The 13,397-nt window shown below is 42.2% G+C and overlaps 2 protein-coding genes across 4 annotated transcripts; both read right to left on the bottom strand.

The window, feature by feature from the left end:
• Positions 1 to 3,994: 3,994 nt before the first annotated feature.
• LOC106582834 (serine/threonine-protein kinase Sgk2) lies at positions 3,995 to 8,764 on the bottom strand. Of its 3 annotated transcripts, none has more exons than XM_014166329.3 (13): positions 8,519 to 8,764; positions 8,261 to 8,323; positions 8,039 to 8,091; positions 7,139 to 7,196; positions 6,932 to 7,015; positions 6,656 to 6,787; positions 6,447 to 6,559; positions 6,214 to 6,250; positions 6,029 to 6,115; positions 5,847 to 5,942; positions 5,539 to 5,694; positions 4,689 to 4,778; positions 3,995 to 4,561 (listed from the first exon to the last, which is right to left on the bottom strand). In XM_014166329.3, the coding sequence occupies exons 2-13, from the start codon at positions 8,276 to 8,278 to the stop codon at positions 4,403 to 4,405; spliced, it is 1,083 nt and encodes a 360-aa protein (XP_014021804.1). In that variant the 5' UTR covers positions 8,279 to 8,323; positions 8,519 to 8,764; the 3' UTR covers positions 3,995 to 4,402. The 3 variants fall into 3 exon arrangements, with proteins under 3 accessions (XP_014021804.1, XP_014021806.1, XP_014021805.1); XM_014166331.3 differs by having other exon boundaries at positions 6,447 to 6,541; XM_014166330.3 differs by having other exon boundaries at positions 8,261 to 8,293.
• A 280-nt stretch (positions 8,765 to 9,044) lies between these two features.
• Positions 9,045 to 11,579, bottom strand: LOC106582777 (serine/arginine-rich splicing factor 6). Its single transcript, XM_082967802.1, is given in 6 exon segments — positions 9,045 to 10,799; positions 10,941 to 10,967; positions 10,969 to 11,014; positions 11,017 to 11,119; positions 11,230 to 11,423; positions 11,570 to 11,579. Coding segments are annotated over 6 exon segments (459 nt in total). The 3' UTR covers positions 9,045 to 10,720.
• Positions 11,580 to 13,397: the final 1,818 nt, after the last annotated feature.

The raw sequence follows: 13,397 nt of genomic DNA, 5'->3' as shown, positions 1-13,397 counted from the left end.
AGAAGTCTCTGACTTCAGTGCGTTCAAGACAACTGGGAATTTGGGAAAAATCGCTTTGAACGGTCATCCAACTCGAAATTCCAACCCGGGAATTCGGAAACATATTGACTTGAAGATCACTGATGTCATAATTTGAGTTCCCAGTTGTCTTGAAAGCACCAGTGTCCTAATCCACCAGGTACATTTATGTCAGAGGAGAACAACTAATTGTCAGGGGAGAAAACAGAAAACAGGACTCCCCATTATAGTGGAGGCGGAAATGGCAATCTTCGTGATCAAGCTTTGCGTAAATAAATACACATTTCGAAGACAATCATGGTACCAATAATTGCTAATATTACACCAGATGTATATCCTGCTATAGCTGCCCCAGTCAAGTGGTTGGCCACACAAGCTCACAGAATGGGACCGCCAAGTGCTGAAGCATGTAACGCGTAAATATTGTCTGTCCTCGGTTGCAACACTCACTACTGAGTTCCAAACTGCCTCTGGAAGCAACGTCAGCACAATAACTGTTTGTCGGGAGCTTCATGAAATGGTTTTCCATGTCCGAGCAGCCACACACAAGCCCAAGATCACCATTTGCAATGCCTAGCGTTGGCTGGAGTGGTGTAAAGCTCGCTGCCATTGGACTCTGGAGAGGTGGAAACGCGTTCTCTGGAGTGATGAATCACGCTTCACTATCTGGCAAGTCGACCGCCAAATCTGGGTTTGGCAGATGCCAGGAGAACACTACCTGCCTGAATGCATAGTGCCAACATTGGTGGAGGAGGAATAATGGTCTGGGGCTGTTTTTCATGGTTCCGGCTAGGCCCCTTAGTTCCAGTGAAGGGAAATCTTAACGCTACAGCATACAATGACATTCTAGATGATTCTGTACTTTGAACTTTGTGGCAACAGTTTGGGAAAGGTCCTTTCCTGTTTCAGCATGACAATGCCCTCGTGCACAAAGCGATGTCCATACAGAAATGGTTTGTAGAGAACGGTGTGAAAGAACATGACTGCCCTGCACAGAGCCCTGACCTCAAACCCATCGAACACCTTTGGGATGAATTAGAACTCCAACTGCAAGACAGGCCTAATCGCCCAACATTAAAATCGTCCAAACTCATTAAATCTGAATGGAAGCAAGTCCCCGCAGCAATGTTCCAACATCTAGTGGAAAACCTTCCAAGAAGGGTGGAAACTGTTATAGCAGGAAAGGGGGTACCAACTCCACATTAATGCCCATGATTTTAGAATGAGATGTTCGACAAGCAGGTGTCCACATACTTTTGATCATGTAGTGTATTTGCAACTGCTCGAATAAAAAAATCTTGGTCGACCAACAGCTTATTGACCAAACAATAGACCAGTCGACTAAATGGGGTCAGCCCTAAAGGTAACAATCATTTATTGTGACCATCGGTGCATTTCTTACAAATAACCCGTCGATCTGTCTTTAAAGCCAATGGGACTGTCATCAAACGCTTTTAGCTCTTGCTCTTTTACTCAATGTATTGATTAATTTCATCATCTACAATACTTCGCAAACTCAATGTGCAATCAAATGTTATATGAATGCTTCCTTCCAAAATGTGTATATTTGACACAGTTTAATATTATCTCCAAACAGGGAAACCTAGGTTTGTCCTCTGCTGGGTGCTCACTTGGATTTATGCCTAGCTTTGACTCAGTGCCAGTGCCTAATCATTACTTGATTACTTTATTGTATCACTATGATAACGCTAGGATGTCCAATGTGTAAGACGAGTGTGAGACATCTCATCTCCTGTATTTACTCTAGTGTCCCTTACATCTATGGTAAACACGGGTAACAACTCAGGGGAGTGTTTTGAGCAACTGCAGTACCAAGGGGTCCTGAGGATGGATACATGTGATGAGGTGGAGGTCAAGGTGCCAGTAGATATGATACACAGAGATGTCCCGGACAGAGTGATTGAAGTGCTGCAGGACATCTACTCAGCAGCTAGCCAACTAGAGCAAGAGCTACTCCAGAGTGTCTCTGCCAGAGCCAATGTAAAAGCGGCCGTGCAGCAGATCAATGCAGCTCTGTCTAGGGCCCTCCAAATAACCTGCTTAGATCGTAATTACTTGCTATAGCGAAGATGGGTTGGCAGCTGTTGAGGGCCATGGAGTTCCTTTGATCACCCCTTCAGCAGACATCTGTGGCAATGAGGAAGGAAGTAGACCATTGAAATGTCGTTTTAACATTTTCCTTTGTGTCATGTCAGTGAAACTGAGAAGTATCTCCAAATGGATTAAACAGAGTAGCAAGGGAGCACAACAAGAGCACAGGCTAGTTGTTGAACTGCCATCTTCTAGCAAGTGTCAGTAGAGGAAGCTGGGTCTAGTACAGTTTATGAACCATCTAGGGAGGAGATCACTGAGGTCAGGGAAGTCCTTCAGTCGGAATCAGACGATTCTCTACCATTGGGGCAATGGTAGAGAATGTTGGGTTCATGCCGCAGGAAGGACGTGTTGATGAAGGCTTGTCCAAGGCTTGTTCCAGGACAACTTCTTTAGCACCACTTTCTCAATTGATGAGACCCAGAAGACTATCACTACTATGAGCACTTCTGGAAGTGACAGGGGTATTAGCATTATCACTACCCCAGAAACGCCACTGCAGAGTGTGCACCAACAGGAAGGAGGTCTCCTCAGAGAAAAGAGTGACCGAAAGTGACAGAAACAGCCTTGCAACCTGGTCAGATGCAGAGGGACTTCGTACTGCAGAAATGGCTATGTCGGAGCTAATGGAGAGGATGGTGCTCAGCCGGGAGGATGCAGCATCCTGAGCCTGGAGATCCTCCTCTCCTCTAGTTGTCTCCGTCCTCACACTGACAATTTAGTCGACCAGCTGCACAACCTTTTGACTGTGAACAGCACTTTTACAGCACCATCTGTTTCCGACAGGTTAAAATCTAAATCTGCTCTGCCGAAGTCCAAAATAACAGCGGAACTCAAGGGAGGGTTTTCTATAGATGGCATATGCTCTCACTGAGAGATCTACACTCCAGAAAAATATAAACGCAACATGTAAATGCAACAAGTGTTGGTCCCATGTTTCATGCACACACACAAAAAAAACAGAAATGTTTCATATGCAGAAAAAGCATATTTATTTCAAATGTGCACAAATTTGTTTCCATCCCTGTTAGTGAGAAGCTCTCCTTTGCCAAGATAATCCATCCACCAGACAGGTGTGGCATATTAAGAAACCTTGTGCTGTGGACAATAAAATGCCACTTTACAATGTGCAGTTTTGTCATACAACATAATGTCTCAAGTTTTGAGGGAGTGTGCAATTGGCATGCTGACTGCAAGAATGTCCACCAGAGCCGTTGCCAGAGAATTAAATGTTCATTTCTCTACCATAAGCCGCCCCCAACGTTGTTTTAGAGAATTTGGCAGTACATCCAACCGGTCTCACAACCGCAGACCCTGTGTAACCACACCAGCCCAGGACCTCCATATCAAGCTTCTTCACCTGCACATTCACCTAAGGAATTTCTTTCAATTGACTGATTTGCTTATAGGAACTGTAACTTTGTAAAATCTTAGAATTTGTTGCGTTTATATTTTTGTTCAGCATAGCCTAATAAAATAATCCCCATAAGAATCGGCCAGTTTTAAGCAAGCGATATCAGTTTCTTTTTTTCATTGGATGCATTTCAATCCACCACATCAGCCAATGTAACAATTCTGCATCTGTGGTGAAAGGTGACGGTGTCAGACCATGAAACATCCTGAAAATCGGTCTTCTCACAAAGTCGTCTGTAGTGTCCGAACAGTTTAGCCTAAATTTAGTTAAATTACTTTTTTTTAATTATATATATTTTGTGCTACAAAAATGTCCTGGTTTTTCATTTCCAAAATCTGGTCACCTCAATCTATGTTTATTTCTGAGGCTACCATATACATATTGAAGTATACAGATTTGCAATGATTTTCTTGAGATATGCATGGTAAACCCACAAATAACAGAACAAAATAATTTATAAATATTTATTATGACATCAAAACTGATTCCACATGTTAACAATTAACTCCCCATTCATATATTTCAGGGAATGATTTATCTATCAGTGCCTTGAAAATCCTAGCCTATTTGCAAATGTTTCTTTATTTGCATTGTTCATTTCTGCATGAGATACAATAATACCTTTACAAATAAAATTACAAAGTAATTGAAAATTAAATACGACACAGGTTGCAGGTTTTACTTCCAATGTAATATCATACAAGGGGATATAATAAACATAAATATTTTTCAAGAATACTTTTTTTTTTGCTCTGTGTGAATGAAGAGCCAATGCAGTAAGGGTGCATTTTAACAAAGTAGGCGGGAGAAGTTTGGTCTCTTTTGGGTGGCAGCAATGTAGAATCTGAATGTCCTACACTAGAGGAAGTTGTCATCACTGGAGACATAGGAGAATCCAGTGAAAGCATTTGGGCTGCTGGTTGATAAGTTGGAGAATTCAGGGGTAACCCCCACAGAGCCTGACACCATCTCTTTGGTGAACTCTGGATCAATGTGCTGCATGTCTGCTGGGCCTTTCTGTTGGGACACAAGGTTTAGCACAGCAGAAAATACTGAATGAATGTTATATTAATTGTGTATGTATGTTATGGATAGAAATTCTATGAAAAATAATACTGAAATCAAATTTGTTTTACACACTTACCACGTTGGGGTTGTATGGAGGTTTGATTCTCCGATGGTAAAGGTCATCCCAGTTTATCGGCGAGAAAAAAGTATGGTTTTTAACTTCGAGCTATATGTGAAAGACAAAAAGATTTTCAGGGCTCAATGCAGCCGTTTTTATCTTGATATCATATCATTTTCTGGGTAACAATTAAGTACCTTTCTGTCATTGTTTTCCATTCAAATTGTAAAAAATAACAAAAATAGCTTTTTAGCAAAAAACTATTTCTCAAGGAACAATTTTGCTTGGATTGTCTGGGGGGGTCTGAGTGAGGGGCCTAGTTGGAGGGATATGTAACCTGAAAACTAGCTGTTAATGGCAGGGAGGTTTGAAACTCTCTTTGTTATTCGTCTATTAACTTATACTGCCTGCCAGGCAGTGAAAATCTGAGGCCCATATAACCACGTGGACTGCGGTTTAGGAGTCAACCCACGCATCACTATCAGAGGACACCTGGACCGCCTATTGAGATGTGCCTTTTGTTAAAGATGCAATCCTGTATCTTAAGAGCTTACAAACATTTTTTTTGCAAAATGTAACATATCATATGAAATGGATGATGTTGCACACAATTGTGCACAGTTTTCGGGGACTCGTTTTGCCCTGTTGGCACTACTTTCAAAACTACTGGCTGAAGTTATACAAAAGCTCTGGAGCATCACTTTAAGTAAATCAGATGATATACTAGGTTCTAGTGATTCTGGAGTGGGTGTTTTCAAAATGACATGTGTGTATGTGTCTGCATGTGTGTTAACTCCAGGAAAGAGAGAGAAAGTAGACTGTCCGGTGAGGACATCCTCATCCTGTGTATTGTGACAAGTTCACTCACAAAGTCTGCGATAGCACCCAGCCTGCGATGCTGGTCTTTCTGTAGGAGGCCCATTAGCAGGTCACACGCCACAGAGCTGGCCCCCCCTGGCAGACTCAAGGGCCTGTGGAGGATGTTGTCATACATCTCAGACATATCCTGGCTATAGAAGGGGGGCTGGAAGGAACAGAGGACAAAATGAGTTGATACCCACAATGAGGTGTAGCCGACTTGGTTTGGAAAATGATGAATACATTACTATAGTATGCAGAACCATAATACATTACAGCAAAGTACATGTGAATAGGCCTTTCAGAGGGTATGCTCACCAGCCCATATATCATCTCATAAAGTACAGTTCCCAGACACCACCAGTCTACCGTGTGGTCATAGGGCTGCTGTTTCAACACCTCTGGAGCCAAATACTACAGAGCAAAAGGCAGTGTCAGTGGATACAGTGACTAAGGGAAATGGGGGGACTGTAGGATATACAATAGAAATCAAAACTTACCTCTGGGGTTCCACAGAAAGTGGAGGTGGTGGACTCCGGGTCTATCCCCTCTTTACACAAGCCAAAGTCAGTCAACACAACATGGCCCTGGAGAAGGTCCAAATCAAAACATCAGGGTGAACTTGTTTAACCCACGGAGAACTAATATAACGATAGTCCTGAATTCATGATATACATATACTTACCTCTGAGTCTAGCAGGACATTCTCAGGCTTCAAGTCTCTACAAGAGAGAAAAATATGGATTTTTTAAAAACAGAAAACCTTCTGTACAGCCTAAAGGCACTGCTGACAGAGTGACCTTCCACAGAGGGAGTAAAGGAAACCAGCAGAGAACGTGGGTTTACTGTGAATGACCTGTGAATGCTGTTAAGTGGGTGAGACTTAGTTGTCAACATTGTTGAGAGGGTGTGACTGACCTGTAAACAATGTTGTGCGAGTGTAAGTAACCGATGGCACTGGCCAACTCAGCCGTGTAGAAGCGAGCCCTTGGCTCTGAGAAGCAGTGCTCTTTCTGAAGGTGATAGAAAAGCTGCAGTAGAATATCAAAAGTAGAAGGAAATTAAATGATTTTTTATCTCTTGTACAAAATCAAAAAAAGAGCCTATGTCTTTACTCCATACATTACCTCTCCTCCATTGACGTAATCCATGACAAAGTAGAGCTTCTCTGGGGTCTGGAACGAGTAGTGGAGCCCCACCAGGAAGGGATGCTTCATACTCTTGAGCAGCACATTCCTCTCTGCCATGATGTTCTTTTGCTTCACACGGAAGAATCCAGTGCCAAATAAATACAGCAATTGTGAATCATTATTGTTAAACCCACTCCTACCGACAGCATATTCACCTTTTTGTATATTGTTTTGGTTTTTTAATCTACTGTTATATTCAGAATTATGTGGAACCTCTTTTTTCTTCAGTACGATTTTTTTCTGCAGCACTTTCACAGCATAGAACTTGTTGTCGGATTTCAGTTTGGCAAGAAGAACCTGGGGACACAACACCATTGATTAATAATAAGGTCATAACACAAAGTAAAGTATATCAATTGTTGGTTGTACACCAACAGCATTTTCTGTCAATTTAGAGAGCACTGCCAAAGATGACCATACCTTCCCAAATGTTCCTTTCCCAATTATAGCCAGGATTTCAAAGTCTGATAGCTTGGCACTAAACATAAGAGAGAATGGTGTGGGCGAAAGAGGCAAATGGCTTTAGTAGCAAACTGTACAATAGCATTCAGTGTGTCTTTAGATGTTAAAATGTATAGGCAAGGCTAAGCTGGTATCTCTTTGCTCTGCGGAAAGCCTTTCCATGTCATCCCCAGATATCACCAACACCAGTGTAGTTGCCAAAATAGTGACACATCCTTGGGGTTCTGTCAACAACTTAAATCATGTCAATAACAGAGGATCTGCTATTTATTTTGGTGAGAACCATGATAAAGCCTGGGAGGGTCATCTCTCGATCAGACCGCATGCTGGTGTTGATAACAATAACATTACTGTTGTGATGTTTCATCTGTCAATAACTAGCCACTGAGTGTTGGCTATATGCTGCAGGTGGTGAATTGCAGAAAATAGCTAAATGGAGACATGGGTTTACTAATTCCCTCTGGCGTCAACGGCCTGCCCTTAATACCTTCCTTTACACTTGTTCCTGACTGAATTTGCTTTACCTCTCAACTTAGTTTCCAATTGGCTCTTTCATACCCCCCTCCTCTCCCCTGTAACTATTCCCCAGGTCGTTACTGTAAATGAGAATGATTTCTCAGTCAATTTACCTGGTGAAATATGGGTTAAATAACAATTAATTACTAACTTGTATGAAAAAATATCACTAATTAGTATTAGTGTGTTTAGTGTTCACTTCTTACCCATTTGCAACATCTACAGACAGTATTTAAATACTTACATTAGGCAATCATGACCTGAAGTGTGGACTGCAACAATGATCCCAGTGTGTACATCCACATTGCTTATTGCATATTATCATAAAGCCTGGTTACTCACTGATGATTGTGTGAGTGACCAAGGTTGACGTCAATGGAGTTTGCTGATTGAAGCTGTGAAGCAATTTGAGGAGACAATATTACTGTGCTAAATGGATTGAAGTGAACAATGCCATGTTCACTGATTCGATTGAGTGTAGAAGGGTCAAATAACAGGTATACAATAATGAACCATCACACGCCCATGTCATTTGGTGAAAATAAAAGTGATTGGAAAATATACCTGACTCCAATTATCCATGTCTCTTTTCTGTGCCTATCGCGGTGGGAGTCAAAGGCATTTGAACTGAAATGGATTATTTATTTGTACCATCAAATATGAGTGAGCTCAAAATAACGTATACATTTTTAAAAATACTGACTTGAAACCTAGACATTCATTGCTAGAAATCAATAAAAGTCAATAGTATACCATTTTTTTTTACAAAATGTAACTGTAAAATAAACAATACATGAGCATTAAGTTGGTCAAGGATCTTACCCTCTTGTGTGTAGAGTACTTTTTTCCTCACTCAGGTAGGGTATTGGTATTCTGTCCTTGCAAGAATCTGTGACTTGCCAAATAACCTATAGCTTATTTTCATGTCTCAGATGAATAAGTATCTTTGGCCAAGTCTTATGTCCAAAAATCTACGAGAAAACAGCGTCAATTCACAGAAGATTCTCGGGTATGTAAAGTGTAAGAAATGGATTGATGCTGGACATCCAGAGGACTGGCGCAAACTCGTTTGCGCGCAACAGGTTGTATCACTGTAAACAAGTATTATGCAAACCCACATGGTAGCATGTGGCATGTATACAGAGTTGACACGCTCAAACTACTAATTCAAAGGTGCATTCACCAAGAAGGCCCAGGAATTTAATACTGTAGCCTAGTTGTCTCAACATATTTCCATTTGAAACAAACCAAACTGCACATATTATTTGACACACTGTGTGTACACACACACATTTTATTGCAATGAATTAGGTACATCTTATTATGGTGACCACTTCAAATAAGACAGTCAAAGCCAAACTGTTTATAAACATGAGTGCTTAACACATTTGATTTTTTTTATTTAAAAGCTGACTTATTTCCACCCCTAAATCATCAGATTTCTCAGAGCAAAACAGTGACATTATTTTCCATACATCTTCTTTGAAAATAGCCAATACATCATAGTAATGCTGTATGACAAGTCAATACTCAAATGACAACTGTCTAGACTGTACAGACAGCATCAACTACACCAATCGCAAAGAAACCAAGAAGTAAACCAACAAATCTGCCAAATTCAGAAACTAGCATAATTAATCAAAACATTTCAGAGAAAGTAACTGAATCATAGGGAGAACAATTTATATGGGAAAAGGATCTGTGATTGTTGGGTCTTCATTTCCTCCTATTTTAGATTTGTGAAGATAGTATTAAAATAATATGTTGCCATCTACCTATAGCAGTCCCGATTTGATACTGGAATACCAGAGATTCAATGAAGCAATGCAGACGGTGTTGAGATTTAAAATTAGAAGTAAGAATTAATTTCCTCTTGAAAGACCAACATCAACCAGTACCATTAACATGACGCATAAGCAATCTCAGAAAGATAAGGAAACTGAGAACAACTCCGGAGTGGCACAGCGGTCTAAGGCACTGCATTTCAGTGCTAGAGGCATCAATACAGACCCCGGTTCGATTCCAGGCTGTATCACAACTGGCCGTGATTGGGAGTCCCATAGGGCAGCGCACAATTGGCCCAGCATCGTCCGGGTTCGGGCTTGGCCGGGGTAGGCTGTCATTGTAAATAAGAATTTGTTCTTAACCGACTTGCCTAGTTAAATAACGGTTCAATAAAAAAAATACTATGCGTTCTATAGTAATCTCCAATCTTTCAGCCTGGTTCTCATGCAAAGTTCAAAAAAATGAAATACATTAACATACTACAATCACAACCAAGTGCTCAGAGAGGGACAAATTGAAACACTTGGAGCTGCATTTGATCCGTGATTCCTTTTTAAACAATCTTACATACTTCCTACTTAAACAAGTGCATTTAATCTTGGGAAGCCGATTGGGACCAGGAGCGGGATTTAGAGCGTGTGGCGGATCCAGAAGCTGAGTGCTTGGCGGGGGACTTGGATTGGTGAAGGTCTTCTTGTGGGAAGGGAGACTTGGAGGCAAATTTGAACCGCTCTCCGTTTCCATTCTCTACGGGGGGTGGGGAACGACTCTGGGAATTCTCGCTGACAGACATCCTTGGAATAGCCTCTGTTTCCCCGCTCAGACTTCACTTTAGAGCGAGACTTGCATGTGTGGGAGCGAGAGCGAGATTTGTGGCTCGCCGAGCAGCTGCGAGCCTTGCGTGCAGGAGCGAGAATGAGACTTGGAGCAGGACTTCCTGGTGCTAGAGCGGGACTTGGAATGGGTCTGGGACTTAGAATGGGACTTCTTCACGGATCGAGAACAAGATTTGCGGTCGGATCTGGCGCAAGAGTGCCGTTTACAGCATGAGAGTGACCGGTGGAGGACAAACACACAGGAATTTAAACTAGGTCTTGTACAGTATGTGTGCTTGTCAATATGCTGCTGTGTTACAATGAAATGTCCCCTCTGGGATGAACTAAGTATTAATCTATGCAACTACCCCAGCCTTGTGAAGTATTGGAGTTCTTGGGCAGGGCAGATGCAATCTGGTCAGTGCTATTTCCGTGAGAGTGACCTGGAGTGGCTGCCAGAACTTCTGCAGCTCCTTCTGCGAGAGCGACGTCTGTTACGAGACCTGGGAGATCAAACACATTGTAAGCCTGGGTAAATTACCAGCTTTGGTACTAGAATGATAGCAGATGAATCCTTCAACACCTTCCTCATTAGGGCAGTAAGGACCCAATGCCTGCATTTAAGAGGTGATGTAAGTCCAGACCTAGAGGAGCTACCAGAATTGGAGCGTCACCAGGCGGATCTTCCTCCCATTGATGTCAGTGCTGTCCAGCTTGTGAGGGCCCTCATGTCCGAGCGCGATCGGAACTCAATCACCCCCTCATTGGTCCACTCCTTATGGGCGTCGGCATAGGTCACCTCACCAGCTTGGCGCATGAAGTCCTGTCAACCAAAAACAAATAGTGTGCTTGTAACATACGTTTGTGCTGTTGTTCGGAACCCAGTTTTCAGAGAAGGACGGATAGAATATAAACGGAGACTTGAGCGCTCACCTTTAGCTCCTGCCAGCTGCAGCGACTAGAGAGGTTCTTCACAATAAGGCGGTACTCTGTGCGTGCAGGCGGCCCGTACTTATCCCGGCCAGTGCAGCTTCGGCTGCTGTAACCACTACTGCCTTTAAAAGAACACGGAACAGTCAGTATGGCACAGTGGGGGAGTCTACAGAGGCTACACTGTGGGGTGAAAACTCAAGGGGGGCTACTAGAACTGATCCTTGGACGTTTATCCCTGTGTGGACCAGGCCACTAGCCCCTTGACATGATTGTAGTAATTAGTGATGTGGTCTAACATTGCCTTGGCAGAGGTAGTAACACATACATTCAGCCAATGTACATCTGAGCATCATGGCAGTCACGGGGAATGGACAGCATTCCCGCTCTTTGCTCAGATGCCCATTTCTGATTCATCAACCTCAAGCTTACATTTATTCTGCTGTACAAAAAGGTATACATCACGACTACCAACTGATACCACAGTAGCTGGCAGAAATGCACCAGTCCACAGATACCATTTAACTTACAACTGAATGCAAACTGCTCTCTTATGTAACAGGGAACTAACACAGACACCAACATGGCTTCAACCTTTTGCAATATTTACTTTTTAATAGAAAAACCAATGGGATTCCTCACCCTGGTCTATTGGCAAAAGGCTGCTGTCGTCATGGCTTCCGGTAAGGTCAGCTAAGAGGTCATATGTCAAAGGTCACACACACATTAAGATGAAAGCCAAGGCCAAACAGGACAAACAGGACAGACAGGCAGTCATAAAGGTAGGCAGATTCAGCCCACAGTGGACTCTTTCAAATTCAAACATCCAAGGACTTTGGTATAATGAACACATTGCATCTATATTCTTTATAGCTAGGCTGCTTGCATCTAAAAACCAGGCAGTGGGTGCATTGAGATTGTACCAATGCCATAAAGCAAGCAGCACACCTGAAATATTAACACTACATTTTACATGCCCAACTCTTATTTTTTATTATACATTTATTTAACTAGGCAAGTCGGTTAAGAACAAATTCTTATTTACAGTGGCGGCCTACCGGAGAACAGTGCCTTTTTCAGGAGCAGAATGACAGATTTTTACCGTCATCTTGGGGATTCGATCCAGCAGCAGCATTTCGGTTACTGGCCCAACGCTCTAACCACTAGCCTACCTGCCGCCCCAAATTACAGTACCGCAGATCTGTGGGTAAAACGTGTTTAACAGCAGCATTGTTAGATACCCGTAAGTAAGCATTTCACTGTTGTTTACGAAAGTGACAAATACAATTAGATTTGTCAAATTGTGTTTTTCACACGCTAAAAGATCCGCAATGGCTTAAGCGAATTTCGGCAAACAAGACACTGCATACATCCAAACATTATTCCAACATTCAATCTTGTGCTTCATTAACATTGCAATTATAAGGCTGCAGAGAGGTACTATTTCAGCGGCCCTACACATTTCAAGGAACATGTAGCTAACGTTAAGTGTTGTTCATGACTTTACTGCCCCCTGCTGGAACTCTCCATCATCACACCTGCTTTAAAAAAAAGTAAATCATGTAATTTTGCTGTAGTTATTCATACAACTGATCAGGAACATTTACTACGTTCACCATTAACTAGCTAGTTATTGTACTGCATTAGTAGTCGCCATTTTGCCCATACGATCCTAACGTTAGCTAGTTAAAATCGTACCCATCCTTCAGATCAACCTCCAGTATTTTCCCGTAACCGCAGAAAAACCTTTGATGTCTTTCTCACGAACTTGTAGCTCAATCTGCCGACGTAGAGACGCGGCATTTTAGCCAATATTTGTAATACTGTTACGAGTTCTCCAAGCTAACAGTATGGAGGTCCTAAAACGCCAAGGTGCGTCTGTCTGGATAAATCCCAAATCACTCCCTACCCCTTGGCTCTCCATTTGCGCGCCTCATTAGATAAAGCAAAGCAGTGCGACAAAAACAACAACACAGAGTTACACATAAATAAACGTACAGTCAATAACACAATATACAAATCTATGTACAGTGTGTGCAAATGTAGAAGAGTTGGGAGGTACGGCAATAAATAGGCCATAGAGGAGAAATAATTACAATTTAGCATTAACACTGGAGTGATAGATGCGCAGATGATGTGCAAGTCGAGATACTGGGGTGCAAAGGAGCAAG

The sequence above is a fragment of the Salmo salar genome, chromosome 22 (assembly GCF_965601325.2).
Source record: "Salmo salar chromosome 22, fSalSal1, whole genome shotgun sequence".
Taxonomy (NCBI): Eukaryota; Metazoa; Chordata; class Actinopteri; order Salmoniformes; family Salmonidae; genus Salmo; species Salmo salar.
This window is presented reverse-complemented; position numbering and strand designations above follow the sequence as displayed.

Coding starts and splice junctions, on each gene's coding strand:
- LOC106582834 (XM_014166329.3), bottom strand. Junction 6,560..6,655: donor ATTACGTCAATGGAGGAGAG/GTAATGTATGGA, acceptor ATTCTACTGCAG/CTTTTCTATCACCTTCAGAA. Junction 6,251..6,446: donor TCGCACAACATTGTTTACAG/GTCAGTCACACC, acceptor TCTCTCTTGTAG/AGACTTGAAGCCTGAGAATG.